Source organism: Mobula hypostoma, unplaced genomic scaffold (assembly GCF_963921235.1).
Source record: "Mobula hypostoma unplaced genomic scaffold, sMobHyp1.1 scaffold_51, whole genome shotgun sequence".
NCBI classification, from domain to species: Eukaryota; Metazoa; Chordata; class Chondrichthyes; order Myliobatiformes; family Myliobatidae; genus Mobula; species Mobula hypostoma.
In genome coordinates, this window is record NW_026948233.1 from 130,791 (window position 1) to 153,584 (window position 22,794).

General features: G+C 47.3%; 3 protein-coding genes across 6 annotated transcripts in view; 2 read left to right on the forward strand and 1 right to left on the reverse strand.

Annotated features, from left to right (window-relative positions):
• LOC134342073 (zinc finger protein 229-like) overlaps positions 1-22,794 on the forward strand; it is a 170,156-nt gene that overhangs the window by 106,546 nt on the left and 40,816 nt on the right. The window lies entirely within an intron of this gene.
• On the forward strand, positions 499-21,693 carry LOC134342077 (zinc finger protein 239-like). Of its 4 annotated transcripts, none has more exons than XM_063040023.1 (3): positions 499-610; positions 5,944-6,822; positions 17,552-21,693. In XM_063040023.1, the coding sequence occupies exons 2-3, from the start codon at positions 6,346-6,348 to the stop codon at positions 17,642-17,644; spliced, it is 570 nt and encodes a 189-aa protein (XP_062896093.1). In that variant the 5' UTR covers positions 499-610; positions 5,944-6,345; the 3' UTR covers positions 17,645-21,693. The 4 variants fall into 4 exon arrangements, with proteins under 4 accessions (XP_062896093.1, XP_062896091.1, XP_062896090.1 ...); XM_063040021.1 differs by having other exon boundaries at positions 500-610; positions 5,944-6,906; XM_063040020.1 differs by lacking the exon at positions 17,552-21,693 and adding an exon at positions 9,491-9,650 and having other exon boundaries at positions 500-610; positions 5,944-6,906.
• The window catches only part of LOC134342079 (zinc finger protein 850-like), a 29,752-nt gene continuing 20,651 nt past the window's right edge, over positions 13,694-22,794 (reverse strand). Inside the window, exon 3 of the mRNA XM_063040025.1 lies at positions 13,694-14,957. Coding sequence (XP_062896095.1) covers positions 13,694-14,957 — 1,264 coding nt within the window. The remainder of the gene's footprint in view (positions 14,958-22,794) is intronic.

The following is a 22,794-nucleotide window of genomic DNA, read 5'->3' on the forward strand; positions in this document are numbered from 1 at the left end:
TTTGCCCGGACCATTGGCCCCGCTTGCAGGGCAACAGTCTGCCGGTGTTTGCCCCCCAATGTGGTGAATCCCTCTGCTCGCCACCACCGTGGGCTCAGACATTTCCACAGATGAGCCCCTCCTGTCCCCACCGGGACAAACATCCTGTCCGCCCCCTCTCTCACCGTCTTCATCCTTTCAATAAAATCCCCCTCTCCCTCCCCGGGGAACCGGCATCAAACCGACGGGCCGAGCGGTCTCCTCCTACCTCTCAGCGACACATCAGACTCCGGCCGCAGGAGACGCTTCACAAACGCCCCAACTTCCCTCGGAGGGAAATGGAAATAAATCAGAAAGCGGACATTTACTTTGACGGTTGTCCCGCCGTGACGGAAAGTTCGGGAGACGGTGTCAGCGGGGGTAACGCCCTCTCGGTTGGTCCGCCTCTGCTATTGGTTGGAAGCAGTGATTGACATCGCTTCGCACCAATGGGAATAGCGCAGCGCGTGACTCCTCTGTTGACGGCGGTGGGGGAGGGACTGCTCACGTGATTAGTAGCCCAGCCGTTAAACCGACCAAGCTCGAGCTCACCAGCGCGCGGTGCACAAAAGGCCCCGGATGATCGGTTGAGGTAAGAAGGGATCTCCGGGTTGGGGGTCTCACCGGGCGGGCGTTTTCAACACCGACTTCGGGTAGTTGCTGTGAGCTCCGGACTCCGTGAGCCGCAATCCCGGGACAGTCCTGCTCTCTTCCCTCTCTCTCAGCCCCACCATCCGTACACGGGCCCCGGGGAGCTTCCGGCTGATGAGGGAATGGGAACCGATGGATCTCTCAGACAGAGCTGAGCTCCAGCTGTCTAAATGCAAGGATCGGGAACTCGGAGAAAGGGAACAAAATCTTTTACATCAGCTGTTGAGAAAATCACCTTTGTTCTGCCTCCAGTCACAAACAAGAGAAAATCTGCAGATGCTGGAAATCCAAGCAACACACACAAATTGCTGGAGGAACTCAGCATTAGTACTCTTTTCCATAGATGCTGCCTGGCCTGCTGAGTTCCTCCAGCATTTTGTGTCTGTTGCTTGTTCTACCTCCTCTTGTTCTGGACTTTTCTACCCGTGAGAACATGTTTTGACCCATTCTCTCTGGGTACATAATGATATCAAACACCTTTGTCCTGGGCAACAAGTAGCTTTCACATCACAAATGTGCCAGACTCCAATGAGACAGACTACTGCCCTTCCCTTCATATTCATTGGCATTGCCATCACTGAGTTCACCACCATCAGTCACCTGGGGGAGGGTTCAGGGGAAATATTTATGTACAATACAGAAACTGGTGTTACCTGTGTGTATTGTGGTGATGCAAAAGTTGCTGGAGAATTTGAAAGTGGGAAGAAGTGGAGTGATAGCTTGAAATCTGAGTTTTTAAAGCATCATTTAGCAAGCAAATCAGATATGGACGGAATGGCTCTCTATTTAAAGTTCACTCTGCCCATGTTGTCACTGAGTAAAAAAAAGCTTTATGTGCACACTGGTCATTACAAATTAGAGGGGACATAGGTGGGAAGGTGGGAAGACCTCTAGTGTCCCCGATGCCCTCACGTACAAGATGTACATCCAGCTGCAGCTTGTAACCCTGCACTTTAAGGAGTTGGAACTTGAAATGGAAGAATTCTGGATCATCCAGGAGCTGGAGGGGGTGATAGATATGACATGAAGAGAGGTGAGTTACACCCAAGGTGCAGGACACAGGAAACTGGGTGAGAGTCAGGAAGGGGAATGAGGTTAAATAACCATCGCAGAGTAATCTTGTGTCTATCCCACACAACAATAGGTGGATCCACTTTAGAAACTGTTACAAATTAGGGGACTTTGGTCGGAAGGTGCGAAGACATCCAGTGTCCCCGATTAATTCAGCATGAATTAATCAGTCTGATGGCCTGGTGGAAGATGATGTCCCAGAGCCTGTTGGTCCTTTTGCTGTGGTACAGTTTCCTGGATGGTAGCAGCAGGAACAGTTTGTGGTTGTGGTGAATTGGGTCCCCAATATCCTTTGGGCCCTTTTTACACACCTGTCTCTGTAAATGTCCTGAATAGTGGGAAGTTCACATCTACAGATGCGCTGGGCTGTCCGCACCACTCTCTGCGGGTTCCTGTGATTAAGGGAAGTACAGTTCCCATACCAGGCAGTGATGCAGCCGGTCAGGATGCTCTCAATTGTGTCCCTGCAGAAAGTTCTTAGGATTTGGGGCCCATCCCAAACTTCTTCAACCGTCTGAGCTGAAAGAGGTGCTTTTTTTCACAACACAGCTGGTATAGATAGAAACTACAGCACAGAAACAGGCCTTTTGGCCCTTCTTGGCTGTGCCGAACCATTTTCTGCCTAGTCCCACTGACCTGCACACAGATCATATCCCTCCATACACCTCCCATCCATGTATCTGTCCAATTTATTCTTAAATGTTAAAAAAGAACCCGCATTTACCACCTCATCTGGCAGCTCATTCCATACTCCCACCACTCTCTGTGTGAAGAAGCCCTCCCTCATGTTCCCATTAAACATTCCCCTTTCACCCTTAACCCATGTCCTCTGGTTTTTTTCTCCCCTTGCCTCAGTGGAAAAAGCCTGCTTGCATTCACTCTATCTATACCCATCATAATTTTATATACCTCTATCAAATCTCCCCTTATTCTTCTACGCTCCAGGGAATAAAGTCCTAACCTATTCAACCTTTCTCTGTAACTGAGTTTCTCAAGTCCTGGCAACATCCTTGTAAACCTTCTCTGCACTCTTTCAACCTTATTTATATCCTTCCTGTAATTTGGTGACCAAAACTGAACACAATACTCCAGATTCGGCCTCACCAATGCCTTATACAAACTCATCATAACATTCCAGCTCTTATACTCAATACTTCGATTAATAAAGGCCAATGTACCAAAAGCTCTCTTTACGACCCTATCTACCTGTGATGACACTTTTAGGGAATTTTGTATCTGTATTCCCAGATCCCTCTGTTCCACTGCACTCCTCAGTGCCTTACCATTAACACTGTATGTTCTACGTTGGTTTGTCTTTCCAATGTGCAATACCTCACACTTCTCAGTATTAAATTCCATCTGCCATTTTTCAGCCCATTTTCCCAGATGGTCGAAGTCCCTCTGCAGGCTCTGAAAATCTTCCTCACTGTCTACTACACCTCCAATCTTTGTATCATCAGCAAACTTGCTGATCCAATTTACCACATTATCATCCAGATCATTGATATAGATGACAAATAACAATGGACCCAGCACTGATCCCTGTGGCACACCACTAGTCACAGGCCTCCACTCAGAGAAGCAATTCTCTACCATCACTCTGTGGCTTCTTCCATCGAGCCAATGTCTAATCCAATTTACCACCTCTCCATGTATACCTAGCGGCTGAATTTTCTTAACTAACCTCCCATGTGGGACCTTGTCAAAGGCCTTACTGCAGTCCATGTAGACAATATTGACTGCCTTCCCTTCATCCACTTTCCTGGTAACTTCCTCGAAAAACTCTAACAGATTGGTCAAACATGACCTACCACGCACAAAGCCATGTTGACTCTCCCTAATAAGCCCCTGTCTATCCAAATGCTTGTAGATTCTGTCTCTTAGTACTTCCTCCAATAACTTACCTACTACTGACGTTAAACTCACTGGCCTATAATTTCCCGGATTACTTTTCAATCCTTTTTTAAACAACGGAACAACATGAGCCACTCTCCAATCCTCCGGCACTTCACCCGTAGACAGCGACATTTTAAATATTTCTGCCAAAGTGAGACAATTTCAGACAATGTGAGATCCTTGGTAATGTTTATGCCAAGGAAGTTAAAGCTGTTCACCGTGATCAATTGATGGCAATATGGGTTAGCCTGTCTCCATTCCTCCTGACATCCACAATCAGCCCGTTTGTTTTTGTAACAATGAGCGAGAGTTTGTTTTCTTGACACCAGTCAGATGTTGTTCAGACCTCAGATAGAGTCAGCAATCAAATAGTTGAGCATGGTGTGAATTTGCTGAGCTGTGTATATCACAATGCAAGAAGCATCGTAGGAAAGCCAGGTGAGCTCAGGACAGGAATTATGATACTGTAGCCATTATTGGGACATGTTTGCACCCAACTGTCTGAGGGATTTAGAGGAACAAATTTGTAGAGAGATCACAGACCATGCCAAGAAACAAAGGTTGATTCAGTGAGTGATTTTAACTTTCCATATATTGACTGGGACTCCCATACTGTAAAAGGACTAGATGGGGTAGAGTTTGTTAAATGTGCCCTGAATCAGTACATAGAATTCCTGATGTAGAAATGTGCGATGAGCTGTCAGGAAATGATCCAGGGCTGGTGACAGAAATTAGTGACCATAATGCCATGAAATTCAGAGTAAATATGGCAAAAGGGAGGTCTGGACCACAGGTTGAGATTCTAAATTGGAGAAAGGTCCATTTTTGTGGTATCAGAAAGGATCTGACAAGTGTTGTTTGGGACAGGCTGTTTTCTGGCAAAGGAGTACTTGGTAAGTGGGAGGCCTTCAGAAGTGAGATTTCGAGGGTGTAAAGTTTGTATGTGCCTGCCAAAATAAAAGTTGAAAGGTAACTGGTGCAGGGAACCTTGGTTTTCAAGAGATATTGAGGACCCGGATATTTTGTTCCTCTAAATGCCTCAGACTGTTGGGTGCTACCAAGACTCACTAATGACTACAATATCATAATTCCACCCCCCGAGCTCATCCGACTTTTTTTTTAGTCGTCTTCTGTTGGTTTCTAAAAGATTCCCAATCGTTTTTGCTCTTTTGTTTGCCCTCTCGTTGGCTTTTATGTTGGCTTTGGCTTCTCATTTCAGCCACAGTTGTGTCCTCCTGCCTTTCCAATGCTTCCACTTCTTTGCGATGCATCGATCACTTAGCTCCCGAATTGATCCCAGAAACTCCAGCCATCGCTGCTCCGTTGTCACTCCAACCTTTTCCCTTCCAGACAAGTTTGACCAGCTTCTCTGTCATAGAAACATGGGGAAGTTCAGTGCAGAAACAGGCTATTTGGCCCATCTAGTCAATGCTGAAAAAACATTCAAGCTGTCTAATGCAACTACCTGCACCGGGACCATCGCCCTCCACACCCCTACCATCCAGGCTCCCATCCAAACTTCTTTTAAATGGTGAAACCGAGCTCATGTTCGTCACTTGTGCTGACATCTCATTCCACACTCTGATGACCATTTCAGTAAAGAGCTTTTCCAAATGTTCCTGTTAAATTTTCACCTTCTCCACTTACCCATGACCTCTGGTTGTCATCCCACCCAACCTCAGTGGGAAAAGCTGCTCTCATTTATCTATACCCTCATAATTTTGTATACTTCTACCAAATCCTCAAAGCAATGTATAGTTTCCTTGTTTATGTTTAGAGCCTTTTTTTTAGATGTATAAGATGATGAGGGGCATTGATCGTGTGGGTAGCCAGAGGATTCTTTCCCAGGGCTGAAATGGCTAACATGAGGGGTCATAGTTTTAAGGTGCTTGGAAATAGATACTGAGGGGATGTCAGGGGTAAGTTTTTTTACACAGAGAGTGGTGGGTGTGTGGAATGCACTGCCGGCTATTTGTGTGAGAGTGTTTCAGTTACCTGTGGGGCCAGGAACCCATGCAGCTCAGTGGGAACGGGGAATTATACCAATGGAGAGAGTCAAACTGAGTCAGGTCACAGATTGGAGACGGCAGAAATGCCCCATTCTTATAGAGACAGGAAGAGCATCAGCGAGTTTGATGGCCATTTCAGATACCAGCACTGTGCCCAGTTAGAAGATGATTTCTCTCTCCAATTTGGGTTGAACCTCACTGTAACGGTGTGATACCAGATCACGTGTTGACAACTCAAGGGATCTCATCTGAAATATTGTCCTACACCCATTGATGGATTTTGTAAATCTTTTTACAGGTTAAAAATGACAAGGAATTTGTCTACTGGAATCTCGCACAGACAGTGGGGAGGGATTCACTCGATCATCAGACCGACTGGCATTCCCGTAATTTTGCACAGGGGGGAACCCATTCATCTGCTCAGACAGTGGGAATGGATTCACTCAGTCATCTCAACTGAAGGTACATCAGCAAGTTCACACTGGGCAAGGCCATTCACCTGTGGACACACCAGTCAGTTCACACTGTGCAGAGGCTGGCCATCTGCTGAATATGTGGGGAAGGATTCACTCAGCCATCTGAACTAATGGGTCACCAGCGAGTTCACAGTGGGGAGCGGCCATGAACCTGCTCAGAACATGGGAAGGGATTCACTTCGTCGTCTCATCTGAAGGCACATCAACGAGTTCACACCGGAGAAATGCCATTCACCTGTCCAGACTGTGGGAAGGGATTCACTCGGTCATCTGACCTAATGGCACACCAGCCAGTTCACACCGGGGAATGGCCGTTCACCTGCTTGGACTGTGGGAAGGGATTCACTTGGTCATCTGAACTGAAGGTACATCAGAGAATTCACACTGGGGAGAGGCCATTCACCTGCTCAGTTTGTGGCAAGGGATTCACTCAGTCATCTCATCTAATGGTACATCAGCGAGTTCACACTGGGGAGAGGCCATTCACCTGCTCAGAGTGTGGGAAAGGATTCACTCAGTCATCTCATCTGAAGCTACATGAGCGAGTTCACACCGCGGAATGGCCGTTCACCTGCTCGGATTGTGGGAAGGGATTCACTCGGTCATCTGAACTGAATGTACATCAGAGAGTTCACACTGGGGAGAGGCCGTTCACCTGCTCAGACTGTGGGAAGGGATTCACTCAGTCATCTCATCTGAAGGTACATCAGCGAGTTCACACTGGGGAGAGGCCGTTCACCTGCTCAGTCTGTGGGAAGGGATTCACTTCATCATCGACAGTGAAGGTACATCAGCGAGTTCACACTGGGGAAAGACCGTTCACCTGTTCAGAGTGTGGGAAGGGATTCACTCAGTTAGGCCACCTACAAGTACACTGGTCAGTTCACAGTGGAGAGAGGCCTTTCACCTGCTCAGACTGCGGGAAGGGATTCACTCAGTTATCCACCCTAATGACCCACCGGGAAGTTCACACCAGGAAGAGGCCATTTACCTGCTCAGTCTGTGGGAAGGGATTCACTTTGTCAAATCAGTTACTGAGACACCAGTTCGTTCACACTGGACAGTGGCCGTTCACCTGCTCAGACTGTGGGAAGGGATTCACTCAGACATCTGAACTGAAGGTACATCAGCGAATTCACACAGGGGAGAGGCCATTCACCTGCTCAGAGTGTGGGAAAGGATTCACTCGCTCATCCCACCTACAAACACACCAGTCATTTCACACAGGGGAGCGACCGTTCACCTGCTCAGACTGTGGGAAAGGATTCACTCAGTCATCAGAGCTACAGAGACATCAGCGAATTCACACTGGGGAAAGACCATTCACCTGCTCAGAGTGTGGGAAAGGATTCACTCAGTCATCCCCCTTACAGAGACACCAGCAAGTTCACACTAGGTAGAGGCCGTTCACTTGCTTAGGGTGTGGGAAGGGATTCACTCGGTCATCTCAACTGCAGAGACGCCAGCAAGTTCACACGGGGTAGAGGCCAATCTCCTGCTTGGACTTTGGGAAGAGAATCTCTCAGCCACATCAACCAGGTTTGCATCATTGAGTTCACACTGGGGAAACCCGTTCACCCGCTGTGAATGTGGGAAGCGATTCACTCAGTCATCTAACCTTGCAACTCTTGCTTCGGCTGGCAGTTTAATGTAGGGGATGATAGCTCCTGGCCCGGCCAAACTTAAGAAATCTCATTTGGGTGGATGCTGCACAATGTGTCCCCTGTTACAAATCAGTACCCCAAAATAACAAGCAGTACACAATATGTGATTAAATGATTGAGATTTATAATTTTTACTTTGACTATAGGGTTAGTAAAGAAAACAAAAAAGAAAAAGAAAAAGGGCCCACTCCATTTGTGTCTTCTCATCTCTCCCTGGCAAAAGAACATGAAAATATCTCTTCCAGACTCACAAGGAAGAATATTTCGGACACTAGATTGTCCCGCACTCCAAAACCCTGTTATCTCTAGTCATAACCTAAACACTGCTGCTACAGAGAAACCATTACCTCAGCAGTGAAACATTACAGAGAGGTCATTACGTGAGCAGTGAAACCTTACAGCATGTTATACTTGTGACATACTGCCGGGTTCACACTGGGGAGAAAGCTTCAATAAGCTGCATGCTGGATATTTGTCCATCACCATTGCTGAATGCTATTTTGAGAGTGACTGTCGGTGCTGAACTCTGCAATTATCACCACACCCAGTTCTGCACCCTGGTCACGGGGCATGGGAGGAGTTTCTTCTGCTACATATTCACCTTTAATGGGACTGGAGGTTAACATTCTGCACCTGTGACAAATTAATTAGTTCTATTTTAAACTCTGTCTTTGGTACTTAGAATATTTATAACACAACCAGTGTACTCAGGCCTGCTGGACCCAGCCAGTGATCCAGTTCCATGACAGTCCTTTTACATCCTCCTGTGTTGTTCACATCTGTGAGATGGGTTCCAAACAGTCACCACTCTGTGGGTGATGAGGTTTCCCTGGAATTTTCTGCAGACTGAAGAAGTCGAGCTGACTGCAGTTCTGTCTGAGATGTTCTTTGCCCCTCAAATCTCTGGGGTGAGGAAGAATGACATTGGGAGTTAATCTCCTTATTCACGGCTCATTTCCACATTATCGGTCATTTTCCCTGCTTCTAAAGGCTTGTTAGAAAACACCACTGTCCTCTAAAGACTGAAAGCAGAATGGGAAACCATTAGTTGGATGTTCAACGAAGCGGGGTCAGAAACAAGAGGCAGGTCTGCCCAGGGCAGAGTTTGGGGCTCTGGACGGTGGTCGGGGTAAGAACGTATGATGAGGAGAAGGGAATCAGCAGCGGGGTGTGGCAAGGAATGACAGAGCAGCAACATTTGGAAGCTGATTGACAGGGAAAATAATTCAGTTGTCTGACTGACAATACAAACAATAGCTGTGGTGAGGTGCCCCAATGGTCGAGGTACGTGTGTGTTGAGAATGGTTTTATCTATTGAGGGAGTTGTTCCTGCTTGTTTATCCTGTAATATTATATCTGGATGGTTATTTTAGATTATCCTATCTGTAATAATGTATTGATTATCACATAAATTGTGAGATTCTGTCCCTAACTGGATCAGGCTTGAATTTAAGGTGTCTTAATGAAGTTATGGTGGTCATTCATGAGTGTGTGTTTTAAAGCAAGATTTTGGTGAATGATATTTGCCACTTGATTGTGCCTGCATAAGTAATCAGATTGAGTTAAACTGCTGCAGGATCCTGGAATGTGTTGGATTGGTCTGGTTTCTCTTGGCATTTTCTGCATTTATTGCCTTGTTACTTTGTACGGTTTGTATTTTTGATTTTTTTCTTTTTGTCAACCACCTTGTCCTGTTTTCTGCAAGGAACCCCTCTGTTTCTGGGAAGAGGTCTCCAACTCTCAGTCAGGTGCTCGATGCTTCCTTGTCAACATCTCGTCTGCTCAGATCATTGGGATGTCTCCCATGGAGGGTCATACTTATTCCACTGGTTAATGTTTTCTTCCATATTGATGATTCATTTTTCTGAGTTAGCCTCTCATTTAAGTTTCCTGGTCTGTATTTCTTATCAGAATTTCATATACACACATGAAGCATTGAATCCTGTTCATTTTTGATGAAAATATATACTTAGAAGTTTTATCTGACTGTTGTGTGATTTTTTTTTTCATGTGTGTTATTCCTCTTTCTCCTTCTGTCCAAGGTAGTATTAATCTGAGGCTACGTCCACACCAGACCGGACAATTTTGAAAATGACGGTTTTGAGTAAAAACGACAGGCATCCACACCAGGCATTTTTCAAAATATCTCTGTCCACACTAAATTGGATATTTGGGCGAATCTCCTCCTGGGCATGCACAGACACATCTACAGAAAACAAGCAAAGAGGAAACGGTATAATATTTACGTTTCCGTGGCGGCATTGTGCTATTTCCATTGGTCAAAAACAAGAGAACCTACAACAAGTGAAAGAAAGTTTTCAAAAATGTCTTCGAGGAATACAAAGAAAATCTCCATTGGGAAAAGCAGACAGACTTCTTCGTTTAGACAGACAATGAAGTCGAGCTGTTTCGGCGAGTTACAAACGACTACAAAGTCAGCAAAGCAGTGGAGAACGTTGGAGGGAGATGTTTAACTCCAAAAAAGCTATTAACGTAGAGAATAAAGTAAACTACACATGCATGAAGCCGTCCTCTACGCAAGATCAACAAGAGAGTGGAATCTTCTGCCGCCAGACCTGCACAGTATTTCTGACATTAATATTTTTAAAGATAGACTCAAATCAAATCAATTTATGGGATCTGGTCAAAAAAGCTCAGTTTACGATTTAACTCTCACGCCGTTCACACCGACTGCGCGTTATAACAGCCGTCCGGCAGCGCTTGCACAGTACCAAGCAGAAGCAAAAAAAACTTTGTTGTTGTGGTGTTGTCATGACAGTGTTTTTAAATATCTCCATTTACCCCGTCCACACTTCAATGCGAAGCAATTGTTTTCAAATTTACACACTCTGGAGAGTGTTTTCAAAAATCTCCATTTTCAAGGGAGGGAAACGCCATTTCAGTGTCGACGGAGGGTCAAAACGAAGAGAAAAAGCTTCGTTTTCAAAATTATCCAGTGTAGTGTGGACGTAGCCTAAGTGGGTCTGAGCGTAAATAGACTTTTCTAAAGTTGTCATTTCAGTTCTTATTTATCTTTGCAAATTTTACTTATTAAAATGGGACCAAGATATTTTCATAAAAGAATGTCAATTTCGGTATTGATGAAAGTGTTTACTGCCTTTGTTGTATTTGTTAACTATTGAGCTGTGTTTGGCAGGTTTTTTTAAGCCTTGAACTAAATTTTGTCAAAGGTTTTCCCCATTTTGCACTACTGTAGCGGTGTGCTACACACAGCACTAAAATAACCACACATAGTCGGTGAGTTGGGGTTGCGATGAAAGAGATTTATTCAAACTTCGCGTCCTGCTTTAAAGCCTTCCCGTTCCCGCCCTCCCTGCGCGGGACTGCTGTGGGGAATGCATATTCCCAGACCCTTTCCGCATGCAAGATTTACCCCCTGTTGGTGAAGATGGCCTGGCGCCCTTTATGGAGCCGACCCTCTGCCTGCGTGTGCTAGAAAGTGGGTCGCCACATAACGCCCCCCCCCCGCAGAACCGGCGATACCTCCCCCAATGTCCACAGTCTGGATCGACCTCTGTTTGGGAGGTCTGCCCCTGCGCCGCGGTGCCTGAGCCTGGACTGGCTGCGCCAAGTCCACATGGGCCGGTTTGAGTCGATCCACCGTGAAAACCTCCTCTCTCCCCCCAATGTCCAGCACGAACGTGGACCTGTTGTTCCTGATCACCTTAAGCGGCCCCTCGTAGGGCCGCTGTAGCGGTGCCCGGTGTCCACCCCGTTGTACAAAAAGAAACTTACAGTTCTGCAGGTCTTTGGGTATGCAGGTCGGTCTCTGTCCGTGCTGTGAAGTGGGGATGTGGGGGGGCCAGGTTACTGAACCTCTCACGTAGTCTGTCCAGGACTGCTGCGGGTTCTTCCTCTTGCCCCCTTGGGGCTGGTATGAACTCTCCTGGGACAACCAGGGGTGCGCCGTACACCAGCTTGGCCGACGAGGTGTGCAGATCCTCCTTGGGCGCCGTGCGGATTCCGAGCAGGACCCAGGGAAGTTCGTCCACCCAGTTAGGCCCCTCCAGGCAGGCCATGAGAGCCGATTTCAGGTGACGATGGAAGCGCTCCACTAGTCCGTTCGACTGTGGGTGGTAGGCAGTTGTGTGGTGTAGCTGTGATCCTAAAAGGCTGGCCATGGCCGACCACGGGCTGGAGGTGAACTGGGCGCCCCTGTCGGAGGTAATGTGGGCCGGTACCCCAAAGCGTGCTACCCAGGTTGCGATCAGTGCTCGGGCGCAGCATTCGGAGGTGGTGTCGGTGAGTGGGACTGCCTCTGGCCATCTGGTGAACCGGTCTATCATAGTGAGGAGGTACCGCACTCCTCGTGACACTGGCAGGGGCCCCACGATATCCACATGGATGTGGTCGAACCTCCGGCGGGTGGGTTCGAACCGCTGCGGCGGAGCCTTGGTGTGCCGCTGCACCTTGGCCGTTTGGCACTGCATACACGTTTTGGCCCATTCACTGACCTGTTTACGCAGTCCATGCCACACGGACCTGTTGGCGACCAGCCGGACGGTTGTCCTGATGGAGGGGTGCGCTAAGTTGTGAATGGATTCGAACACCCGCCGGCGCCAGGCTGCTAGGACGACGGGGCAGGGTTGGCCGGTAGCTACGTCACACAGTAGGGTCCTCTCACCTGGGCCTACGGGGAGGTCTTGGAGCTGCAAACCGGAGACTGCTGTCCTGTAACTGGGGATCTCATCGTCTGCCTGCTGTGCCTCTGCCAGCGCTGCATTGTCCACCCCCTGGGACAGGGCCTGTATGGTAGGTCTGGAAAGTGCGTCCGCCACGACGTTGTCCTTTCCCGGACATGCCAGATGTCTGTAGTGTATTCGGAGATGTAGGACAGATGTTGCTGCTGGTGGGAAGACCAGGGGTCGGACACCTTAGTGAACGCAAAGGTAAGCGGTTTGTGGTCCGTGAACGCGGTGAAGGGCCTACCTTCTAAGAAATATCTGAAATGCCGGATTGCCAGGTATAGTGCCAATAGCTCCCGGTTGAAAGCACTGTATTTGAGTTCGGGTGGTCGTAGGTGTTTGCTGAAGAATGCCAGGGGTTGCCAGCGACTCTCGATGAGTTGTTCCAGCACTCCACCGACTGCTGTGTTGGATGCGTCCAACATGAAGGCAGTAGGAACGTTCATTCTGGGGTGTACTAGCATCGCGGCGTTTGCTAAGGCAGAGAGTACAGAGGAGACTTACTAGAATGTTACCTGGGTTTCAGCACTTGAGTTACAGAGAAAGGTTGAACAAGTTAGATCTTTATTCTTTGGAGCATAGAAGGTTGAGGGGGGACTTGATAGAGGTATTTAAAATTATGAGGGGGATAGATAGACTTGACGTGGATAGGCTTTTTCCATTGAGAGTAGGGGAGATTCAAACAACTGGACATTAGTTGAGAGTTAAGGGGCAAAAGTTTAGGGGTAACACGAGGGGGAACTTCTTTACTCAGGGAATGGTAGTTGTGTGGAACGAGCTTCCAGTAGAAGTGGTAGAGGCGGGTTCGATTTTGTCATTTAAAAAAAATTCGATCAGTATATGGACAGGAAAGGAATGGAGGGTAGAGGCAGGTCGATGTGACTACTTGAGAGTAAGCATTCAGCACGGACTAGAAGGGCCAAGATGGCCTATTTCCGTGCTGTAATTGTTATATGGTTCTATGAACACGTGGGTGTCTCTGTAGGTTGGACAACTGAGTGACTTCCTTCTCAGACCAAGCAGGTGAATGGCCTCTCCCCAGTGTGAACTGACTGGTGTGCTTGTAGGCTAGCTAACTGTGTGAATCCCTTCCCACAGACTGAGCACGTGAATGGCCTCTCCCCAGTGTGAACTCACTGATGTATCTGTAGATCAGGTGATCGAGTGAATCCCTTCCCACAGACTGAGCAGGTGAATGGCTGCTACGCAGTGTGAACTGACTGGTGTCTCAGTAGGTGAGATGCCTGAGTGAATCCCTTCCCACAGTCTGAGCAGGTGAATGGCCTCTCTCCAGTGTGAACTCTCCGATGCACCTTCAGTTGGGATGACTGAGTGAATCCCTTCCCACAGTCTGAGCAGGTGAACGGCCTCTCCCCAGTGTGAACTTGCTGGTGTCTCTGTAGATCAGATGATCGAGTGAATCCCTTCCCACAGACTGAGCAGGTGAACGGCCTCTCCCCAGTGTGAAATCGCTGGTGTTTCAGTAGGTCGGATGACTGAGTGAATCCCTTCCCACAGTATGTGCAGGTGAACGGCCTCTCTCCAGTGTGAACTCGCTGATGTACCTTCAGATGAGATGATAAATTGAATCCCTTCCCACAGTCTGAGCAGGTGAATGGCCTCTCCCCAGTGTGAACTCGCTGATGTACCTTCAGTTTAGATGAGCAAGTGAATCCCTTCCCACAGTCTGAGCAGGTGAATGGCCACTCCCCAGTGTGAACTGACTGGTGTTCTTGTAGGTGAGCTGACTGTGTGAATCCCTTCCCACAGTCTGAGCAGGTGAATGGCCTCTGCCCTGTGTGAACTCGCTGATGTATCTGCAGATGAGATGACTGAGTAAATCCCTTCCTACAAACTGAGCAGGTGAACGGCCTCTCCCCAGTGTGAACTCGCTGATGTATCTGCAGATCAGGTGATCGAGTGAATCCCTTCCCACAGTCTGAGCAGGTGAACGGCCTCTCGCCAGTGTGAAGTCGCTGATGCACCGTCAGTTGAGATGACGAAGTGAATCCGTTCCCACAGTCTGAGCAGATGAATGGCCTCTCCCCAGTGTGAACTCTCTGATGTTCCTTCAGTTGAGATGACGAAGTGAATCCCTTCCCACAGTCTGAGCAGGTGAACGGCCTCTCCCCAGTGTGAACTCGCTGATGTATCTGTAGATCAGATGATCGAGCAAATCCCTTCCCACAGTCTGAGCAGGTGAATGGCCTCTCCCCAGTGTGAACTCGCTGATGTGCTTGTAGGTTACCTAACTGTGTGAATCCCTTCCCACAGTCTGAGCAGGTGAATGGCCTCTCCCCAGTGTGAATTCGCTGATGTACCTTCAGTTGGGATGATCGAGTGAATCCCTTCCCACAGTCCGAGCAGGTGAATGGCCTCTCCCCAGTGTGAACTCTCTGATGTACCTTCAGGTTAGATGACTGAGTGAATCCCTTCCCGCAGTCTGAGCAGGTGAACGGTCGCTCCCTGGTGTGAACTCGCTGGTGAGCCATTAGGTCGAATAACCGCGTGAATCCTTCCCCACAAATTCAGCAGATGACCAGCCTCTGCTCAGTGTGAACAGACTGGTGTATCCACAGGTGGGATGACCGACTGAATCCCGTCTCACACATAGAACATGTGAATGGGCTTGTCTCAGTGTAAACTTGCTGATGTACCTTCAGTTGAGATGATGGAGTGAATCCATTCCCACTTTCTGAGCAGGTGAATGGCCTCTCCCCTGTGTAAGATGACGGGCGTGTCAGTCGGTCAGATGATCAAATGAATCTCTCCCCACAGTCTGAGCAGGAAGGATGATCGAGTGAATCCCTTGCTCCACTTCTTAAATATCTGGACAAAGACAGCAAAACTGGCGTGTTGTGTTCGAGATTCCCGTAGACAAATTCCTTGTCATTTTTAATCTGTAAAAAGATTTACAAAATCGATCAATGAGTGACGGACAACATTTCAGATGAGATCACTTGAGTTGCCAAGGTTTGATCTGGCATCACACTGTTACAGTGAGGTTCAACCCAAGTTGGAGAGAGAAATCATCTTCTAACTAGGCACAGTGCTGATATCTGAAATGGCCATCAAATCCTCTGATGCTCTTCCTGTTTCTATAAGAATGGGGTATTTCTGCCATCTCCAATCTGTGACCTGGCTCAGTTTGACTCTCTCCATTGGTATTATTCCCTGTTCCCACTGAGCTGCATGGGTGCCTGGCCCCACAGTAACTGAAACACTCACTCAAATAGCCGGCAGTGCATTCCACGCGCCCACCACTCTCTGTGTAAAAAACTTACCCCTGACATCCCCTCGGTATCTATTTCCAAGCTCCTTAAAACTATGCCCCCTTGTGTTAGCCATTTCAGCCCTGGGAAAAAAAACCTCTGGCTCTCCACACGATTAATACTCCTCATCATCTTATACATCTAAAAAAGGCTCCAAACATAAACAAGGAAATTATACATTGCTTTGAGGATTTGTTAGAAGTATATAAAATTATGAAGGTATAGATAGGGTAAATGCAAGCAGCTTTTTCCACTGAAGTTGGGTGGGATGACGACCAGAGGTCATGGGTAAGTGGGGAAGGTGAAATTTAATGGGAATATTTGGAAAGGCTCTTTCCTGCAATGGTCGTGAGAGTGTGGAATGAGATGTCAGCACAAGTGGTGAATATCAACTCGGTTTCACCATTTCAAAGAAGTTTGGATGGGAGCCTGGATGATAGGGGTATGGAGGGCGATGGTCTCGGTGCAGGTAATTGTATTAGACCAGCGGTCCCCAACCACCGGGTCGCAAAGCATGTGCTACCGGGCCGCAAGGCAACGATATGATTTGGCGTAATGAGTCAGCGCACCTTTTCTCATTCCCTGTCACGGCCACTGATCAGCCATTACGCATGCGAGGTCGTGACCTGCACGTCATCTGTGTCAGCGCAGGAAGGAGATCAACTCCTCGAGCTTGCAAATGACAGCGGGCTGAAATATACGTTTGACATAACATCTCTGTCGGCATTCTGGATCAAAGTCAAGGCTAAATATCCTGAGATAGCCACGAGAGCACTGAAAACGTTGCTTCCATTTCCAACATTTTTCTGCGAAGCGGAGTTTTCTGCAATGAATGCAACGAAAACTAAATTGCGGAATAGACTGGACAGGAACTCACTTCTAGTATTGCTGTCTCCCATCATCCCTCGATAGGACCGTGTTGTTGGAGGGAAACAAGCCCAGGGCTCCCACTGATTCAGCGATTTTGGTGTGTTGCAATGATCTTATATATTCATACGGGGAAAATATGTGCTGTGTGTTTAAAATCCAAATGTTACTTAAAATGTCATGATGCTATTGATTTACTTATATAACCATATAACAATTACAGCATGGAAACAGGTCATCTCGGCCCTTCTAGTCCGTGCCGAACGGTACTCTCACCTCGTCCCACCGACCTGCAGTCAGCCCATAACTCTCCATTCCTTTCCTGTCCATATACCTATCCAATTTTTCTTTAAATGATAATATCGAACCTGCTTCTGCCACTTCTACTGGAAGTTTGTTCAACACTAACTTCAAGCTCCTCTGATAATTGACTTATCACTATATTCATGCGAGGAAAATATGTGCTGTGTGTTTAATATTAAATTCGTTAGATAAACCCTTTTAGAAACGAAATTGGGTGTATTAGCCATTTATCACCTATATTCCAGTCGTGATTAACACCCCCCCCGCCCCCGCCACTCCGAAGAGAATCATGAAAAAGGATTTGCAGGAAAAATCAGCAGGTCACGACGCGCATGCGCACTGGTGCCCGCGCAAGGCTTCATGGTCATTGTAGTCCTTCTCTGGGTAAACGCAACGTATTTGACTGCTACACTTGTCCATTGGCAACCCTACCCACTACCCCCTCCCCCACCCCTGGGTCGGTCAGTCCGCAAGAATATTGTCAATATTAAACCGGTCTGCAGTGCAAAAAAGGTTGGGGACCCTTGCATTAGACAGCTTAAATGTTTTTTCAGCATTGACCAGATGGGCCAAATAGCCTGTTTCCATACTGAACTTCTCCATGTTTCTATGACACAGAAGCCAGCCAAACTTGTTTGGAAGGAAAAAGTTGGGAGTGACAACGGAGCAGCGATGGCCGGAGTTTCTGGGAGCAATTTGGGAGCTGAGTGATCGATACATCCAAAAGATGTGGAAACATTGGAAAGGCAGGAGGACACAACCGTGGTTGAAATGAGAAGCGAAAGCCAACATAAAAGCCAAAGAGAGGGCAAACAAAAGATTAAAAACAATTGGGAAGCTTTCAGAAACCAACAGAAGACGACTAAAAAAAGAAGTCAGATGAGCTCAGGGTGTGGAATTATGATATTGTAGTCATTAGTGAGTCTTGGTAGCACCCAACAGTCTGAGGCATTTAGAGGAACAAAATATCCGGGGCCTCAATATCTCTTGAAAACCAAGGTTCCCTGCACCAGTTAACTTTCAACTTTTATTTTGCAGGCACATACAAACTCTACACCCTCAAAATTTCACTTCTGAAGGCCTCCCACTTACCAAGTACTCCTTTGCCAGAAAGCAGCCTGTCCCAAACCACACTTGTCAGATCCTTTCTGATACCATCAAAATTGACCTTTCTCCAATTTAGAATCTCAACCCGTGGTCCAGACCTCTCTTTTTCCATATTTACTTTGAATCTCATGGCATTATGGTCAATCATTTCTGTCACCAGCCCTGGATCATCAGCCTCTACATCACACTTCTACATCAGGAATTCTCCGTACTGATTAAGGGCACATTTGACAAACTCTACCCCATCTAGTCCTTTTACAGTGTGGGAGTCCCAGTCAATACATGGAAAGTTAAAATCACTTACTGAATCAACTTTTGTTTCTTGGCATGGTCTGCGATCTCTTGACAAATTTGTTCCTCTAAATCCCTCAGATTGTTGGGTGCAACCAAGTCCCCAATAATAGCTACAATATCAGAATTCCCTGTCCTGAGCTCAGCTGGCTTTCCTACAACGCTTCTTGCATTGTGATATACACAGCTCAGCACATTCATCGCACCATGCTCAACCATTTGATTGCTGACTCTGAGGTCTGAACAACATCTGACTGGTGCCAAGTAAACAAATTCTCCCTCATTGTCACAAAACATGCATCATTACTGTCGCAGTTTACGTTCCACTGGATGCTAATGCTAAAGTAGCCATGAAAGACCTCAGTGCTGCTATTAGCAAGCTGCAGACATTGCATCCAGACGGAGCTTTGTCTGTCGCTGGGGACTTTAATCATTATAACCTGTGCACCGTGCTTCCAAGATTTTACCAAAATGTATTACGCACCACCACGTGTAATAAAACCTTAGATCATGTCTACACAAATGTGGCTGATGCTGACAAACTCACTACCCTCCCCCACCTGGGACAATCTGACCATCGTTCACTGTTTCTGCTTCCCAAGTATAGCCCGGTCATTAAACGTGTGAAACCCACAATGAAGACTATTCAGATCTGGCTGGAGGGGGCTGACTCTGCTCTTCAGCACCAATTCCAGCACACAGACTGGAGCACGTTTGCTGCCCATGCCACCACAGACTCTCAGATTAACATTGATTTATACACCAACTCTGTCCTTGAGCACATCAACAAGTGTGTAGATAGAGTAACATTACTAAAACAAATACAAGTTTTCCCAATCAGAAACCATGGATGAACAGAGAGGTTCACCTCCCACTCAAAGCCAGAGATTCAGCCTTCAGGTCTGGAGACCGGGAGGCTTACAGCTCAGCCAGGGCCAACCTGAGCAAGGGAAACTCTCAGGCTAAACACATTTACAAACAGAGAATCAAGGAGCATTTCAACTCCTCAGACCCCCAGCCCATGTGGCATGGCATACAGGTCCTCACAGACTTCAAACCTCCTAGTACTGTGCCCCCTTCCAGCTCTGCTACCCTCCCTGATCAGCTCAATTACTTCTATGCTCATTGATGAAGTTTCAGGGAATGGGGGATTCTCAGATCCCTGTAAACAATGAATTAAGTACTGCCTATGACTGTGGCTGCAGTGTGTTCGAATAATGTCTCACAGCTGCTTTCTTTGGAGCAAGATAATGTTTAAGGTTCGCCCAGATCCACATGATGGAAATTAGACAGAACATTCCCTTTTATTTAAAGCATAAATTTGACGGATGTTCTTCTCTTTGTAATTAAGTTGTGGCTCCAGCAAACCAGGTAGGACATTCTTTTCTTTAATTAAGGTGGCTGATTGATTGTTCTTTGTATCAGTAGTACATTGACTTGGCCGGAGTGGTTATCAGACTGATTGTTCTTTTGTATCGGTGGCCTTATAACTTCTGACAATTCTGACATCAGGCAGTGAACTTGTTGAACCGCCAGGGAGACGAGAAAGATTTTCTCCCTCATGTCGGGTCCAAGTTCACTCGTCGGCTAAGCTCGAAGAAATAAACGGGTGAAAAATAAGTAACGATCTTATTGTGCTGTCGTTAATTGATTCAGCAAAGCTATGTTTACAGTACTGTGCCCCCTTCCAGCTCTGCTTCCCTCCCTGATGAGCTCAATTACTTCTACGCTCGCTTTGACCAAGAGAACAAGGAGGTCACCCTCAAAACGGATCTCCCACCTGCTGAACTGCATCTCTCACTTTCCACCTCCGATGTTTGTGCCACCCTGAGCAGGGTGAATGTACGGAAGGCAGCTGGTCCGGATGGAATACCTGGCCGTGTGCTCAGAGTCTGTGCAGGGCAGTTGACCGGGGTCTTCACAGACATTTTTAATCTGTCCCTGGCCCAGGGATTTGTCCCCACAAGCTTCAAGATCGCCACCATCATGCCAGTGCCAAAGCATTCCACTGCCACGAGCCTGAATGATTTCCACCCAGTTGCACTCACCCCCATCATTGCAAAGTGCTTTGAGAGACTGGTTCTATCACATCCGAAATCCTGTCTGCCCACTACCCTGGACCCCCATCAATCTGCCGATCGCACCAACAGGTCAACAGAGGACGCCATCTCCACAGCACTTCACTCTGCCCTGACCCACCTGGACAGCCCCAACTCCTACGTCAGAATGCTGTTCATTGACTTTAGTTCGACATTCAATTCTGTAACCCCTTCAAGCTGATCACCAAACTTCACCAGCTTGGTATCAGCTCATCCCTCTACAACTGGACCTTGGACTGTCTGACTAACAGACCCCAATCAGTTAAGTTAGATAACCTCTCCTCCTCCACTCTCACCCCGAACACCGGCGTGCCTCAAGGCTGTGTGCTGAGCCCTCTTCTGTACTCCCTTTTCACCTATGACTGCGTTCCTGTACATGGCTCTAACTCCATAATCAAGTTCACAGATGACACCACGGTGGTTGGCCTGATCAGAGGGGATGACGCGATGGCCTACAGGGACGAGGTCCAGCACCTGGCCGCGTGGTGTGCCGACAACAACCTGGCCCTTAACACCCAGAAGACCAAGGAGATCATTGTGGACTTCAGGCATGCTAGGAGCCACACTCCCAATCTACAACAACGGAGCTGTAGTGGAGCGTGTATCAAGCTTCAAATTCCTTGCTGTCCACATTTCCGAGGATCTCACCTGGTCCCTGAACTCCTCCATCCTGATCAAAAAGGTGCAATAGCGCCTTTACTTCCTGCAGAGCATCAAGAAAGCTCACCTCTGTCCCAGGGTGCTGACGGACTTTTAACGCTGTACCATTGAGAGCATACTCACCAACTGCATCTCAGTGTGGTGTGGCAATTGTCCCGTTTCGGACCACAAAGCACTCCACCGTGTGGTGAAAACTGCCCAGCGGATTATCGGCACCTAATTGTCCACCATTGAGAACATCTACTATAAACGCTGCCCGGGCAGGGCGAAACATTATCAAGGATGCATCTCACCCTAACCATGGACTTTTTACTCTCCTTCCATCCGGTAGGCGCTATGGGAGCCTCCGCTCCCACACCAGCAGGCACAGGAAGAGCTTCTTCCCTGAGGCTGTGACCCTGCTGAACATCACATCACAGCGCTAAGCAGTATTGCATCCGTATTGTACTGTCTTAGTACTTTTATATTTGTGTGCTGTAGTACTTACTTTTTATTCTCAGTTATTTTGTAAATAACACTATTCTTTGCATTTCTGGTCAGATGCTAACTGCATTTCATTGGCTTTGTATCTGTACTTGGCGCAATGACAATAAAGTTGAATCTAATCTAATCTAAAAAAAAAACAAAGAAGCTGATTGTGGACGACAGGAGGAATCGAGACAGGCTAACCCCTATTGACATCAATGGATCTGGGGTTGAGACGGTGGACTGCTTTAAGATCCTTGGCATAAACATCACCGAGGATCTCACATGGTCTGTACATACCGGCTGTGTTGTGAAAAGAGCACAACAGCGCCTCTTTCACCTCAGATGGTTGAAGAAGTTTGGGATGGGGTCCCAAATCCTAAGAACTTTCTACAGGAACACAATTGAGAGCATCCTGACTGGCTGCATCACTGCCTGGTATGGGAACTGTACTTCCCTTAATCGCAGGAACCTGCAGAGAGTGGTGTGGACAGCCCAGCGCATCTGTAGATGTGAACTTCCCACTATTCAGGACATTTACAGAGACAGGTGTGTAGACAACAGACAATAGGTGCAGGAGTAGGCCATTCAGCCCTTCGAGCCAGCACCACCATTCACTGTGATCATGGCTGATCATCCACAATCAGTACCCTTTTCCTGCCTTCTCCCCATGTCCCTTCACTCCGTTATCTTTAAGAGCTCTATCTAACTCTTTTTTGAAAGAATCCAGAGAATTGGCCTCCGCTGCCTTCTGAGGCAGAGCAATCCACAGAACCACAACCCTCTGGGTGAAAAAGGCCCCAAAGGATATTGGGGACCCAATTCACCACAACCTGTTCCTGCTGCTACCATCCAGGAAACGGTACCACAGCAAAAGGACCAACAGGCTCCGGGACATCATCTTCCACCAGGCCATCAGACTGATTAATTCATGCTGATACAATTGCATTTCTTTGTTATATTGACTGTCCTATGTACAAACTATTTATTATAAATGACCATAAATTATACATTGCACATTCAGACAGAGACATAACGAAAAGATTTCCACTCCTCATGTTTTTAAAGGATGTATGTAATAAAGTCAATTCAATTCACCCTCCCCACTATCTGTTCTGTCAGTCTGGCTCCCATTCCCCCTACAACTTATTTTAACCACATCACCCCTCCTCTCACAGTAGCACTAGCAAGCCTTACCACTGGGATATTAGACCCCTCTTGTTCTGTTCCCCTCACTAA

What these genes read in the sequence shown, in the direction of transcription:
- LOC134342077 (XM_063040020.1), top strand. Translation starts at nt 6,346, where the DNA reads ATGCCATTCACCTGTCCAGACTGTGGGAAGGGATTCACTCGGTCATCT. An exon ending in CTTCATCATCGACAGTGAAG is followed by an intron (nt 6,907 to 9,490) that starts GTACATCAGCGA and finishes GTTTTCTGCAAG; the next exon opens with GAACCCCTCTGTTTCTGGGA.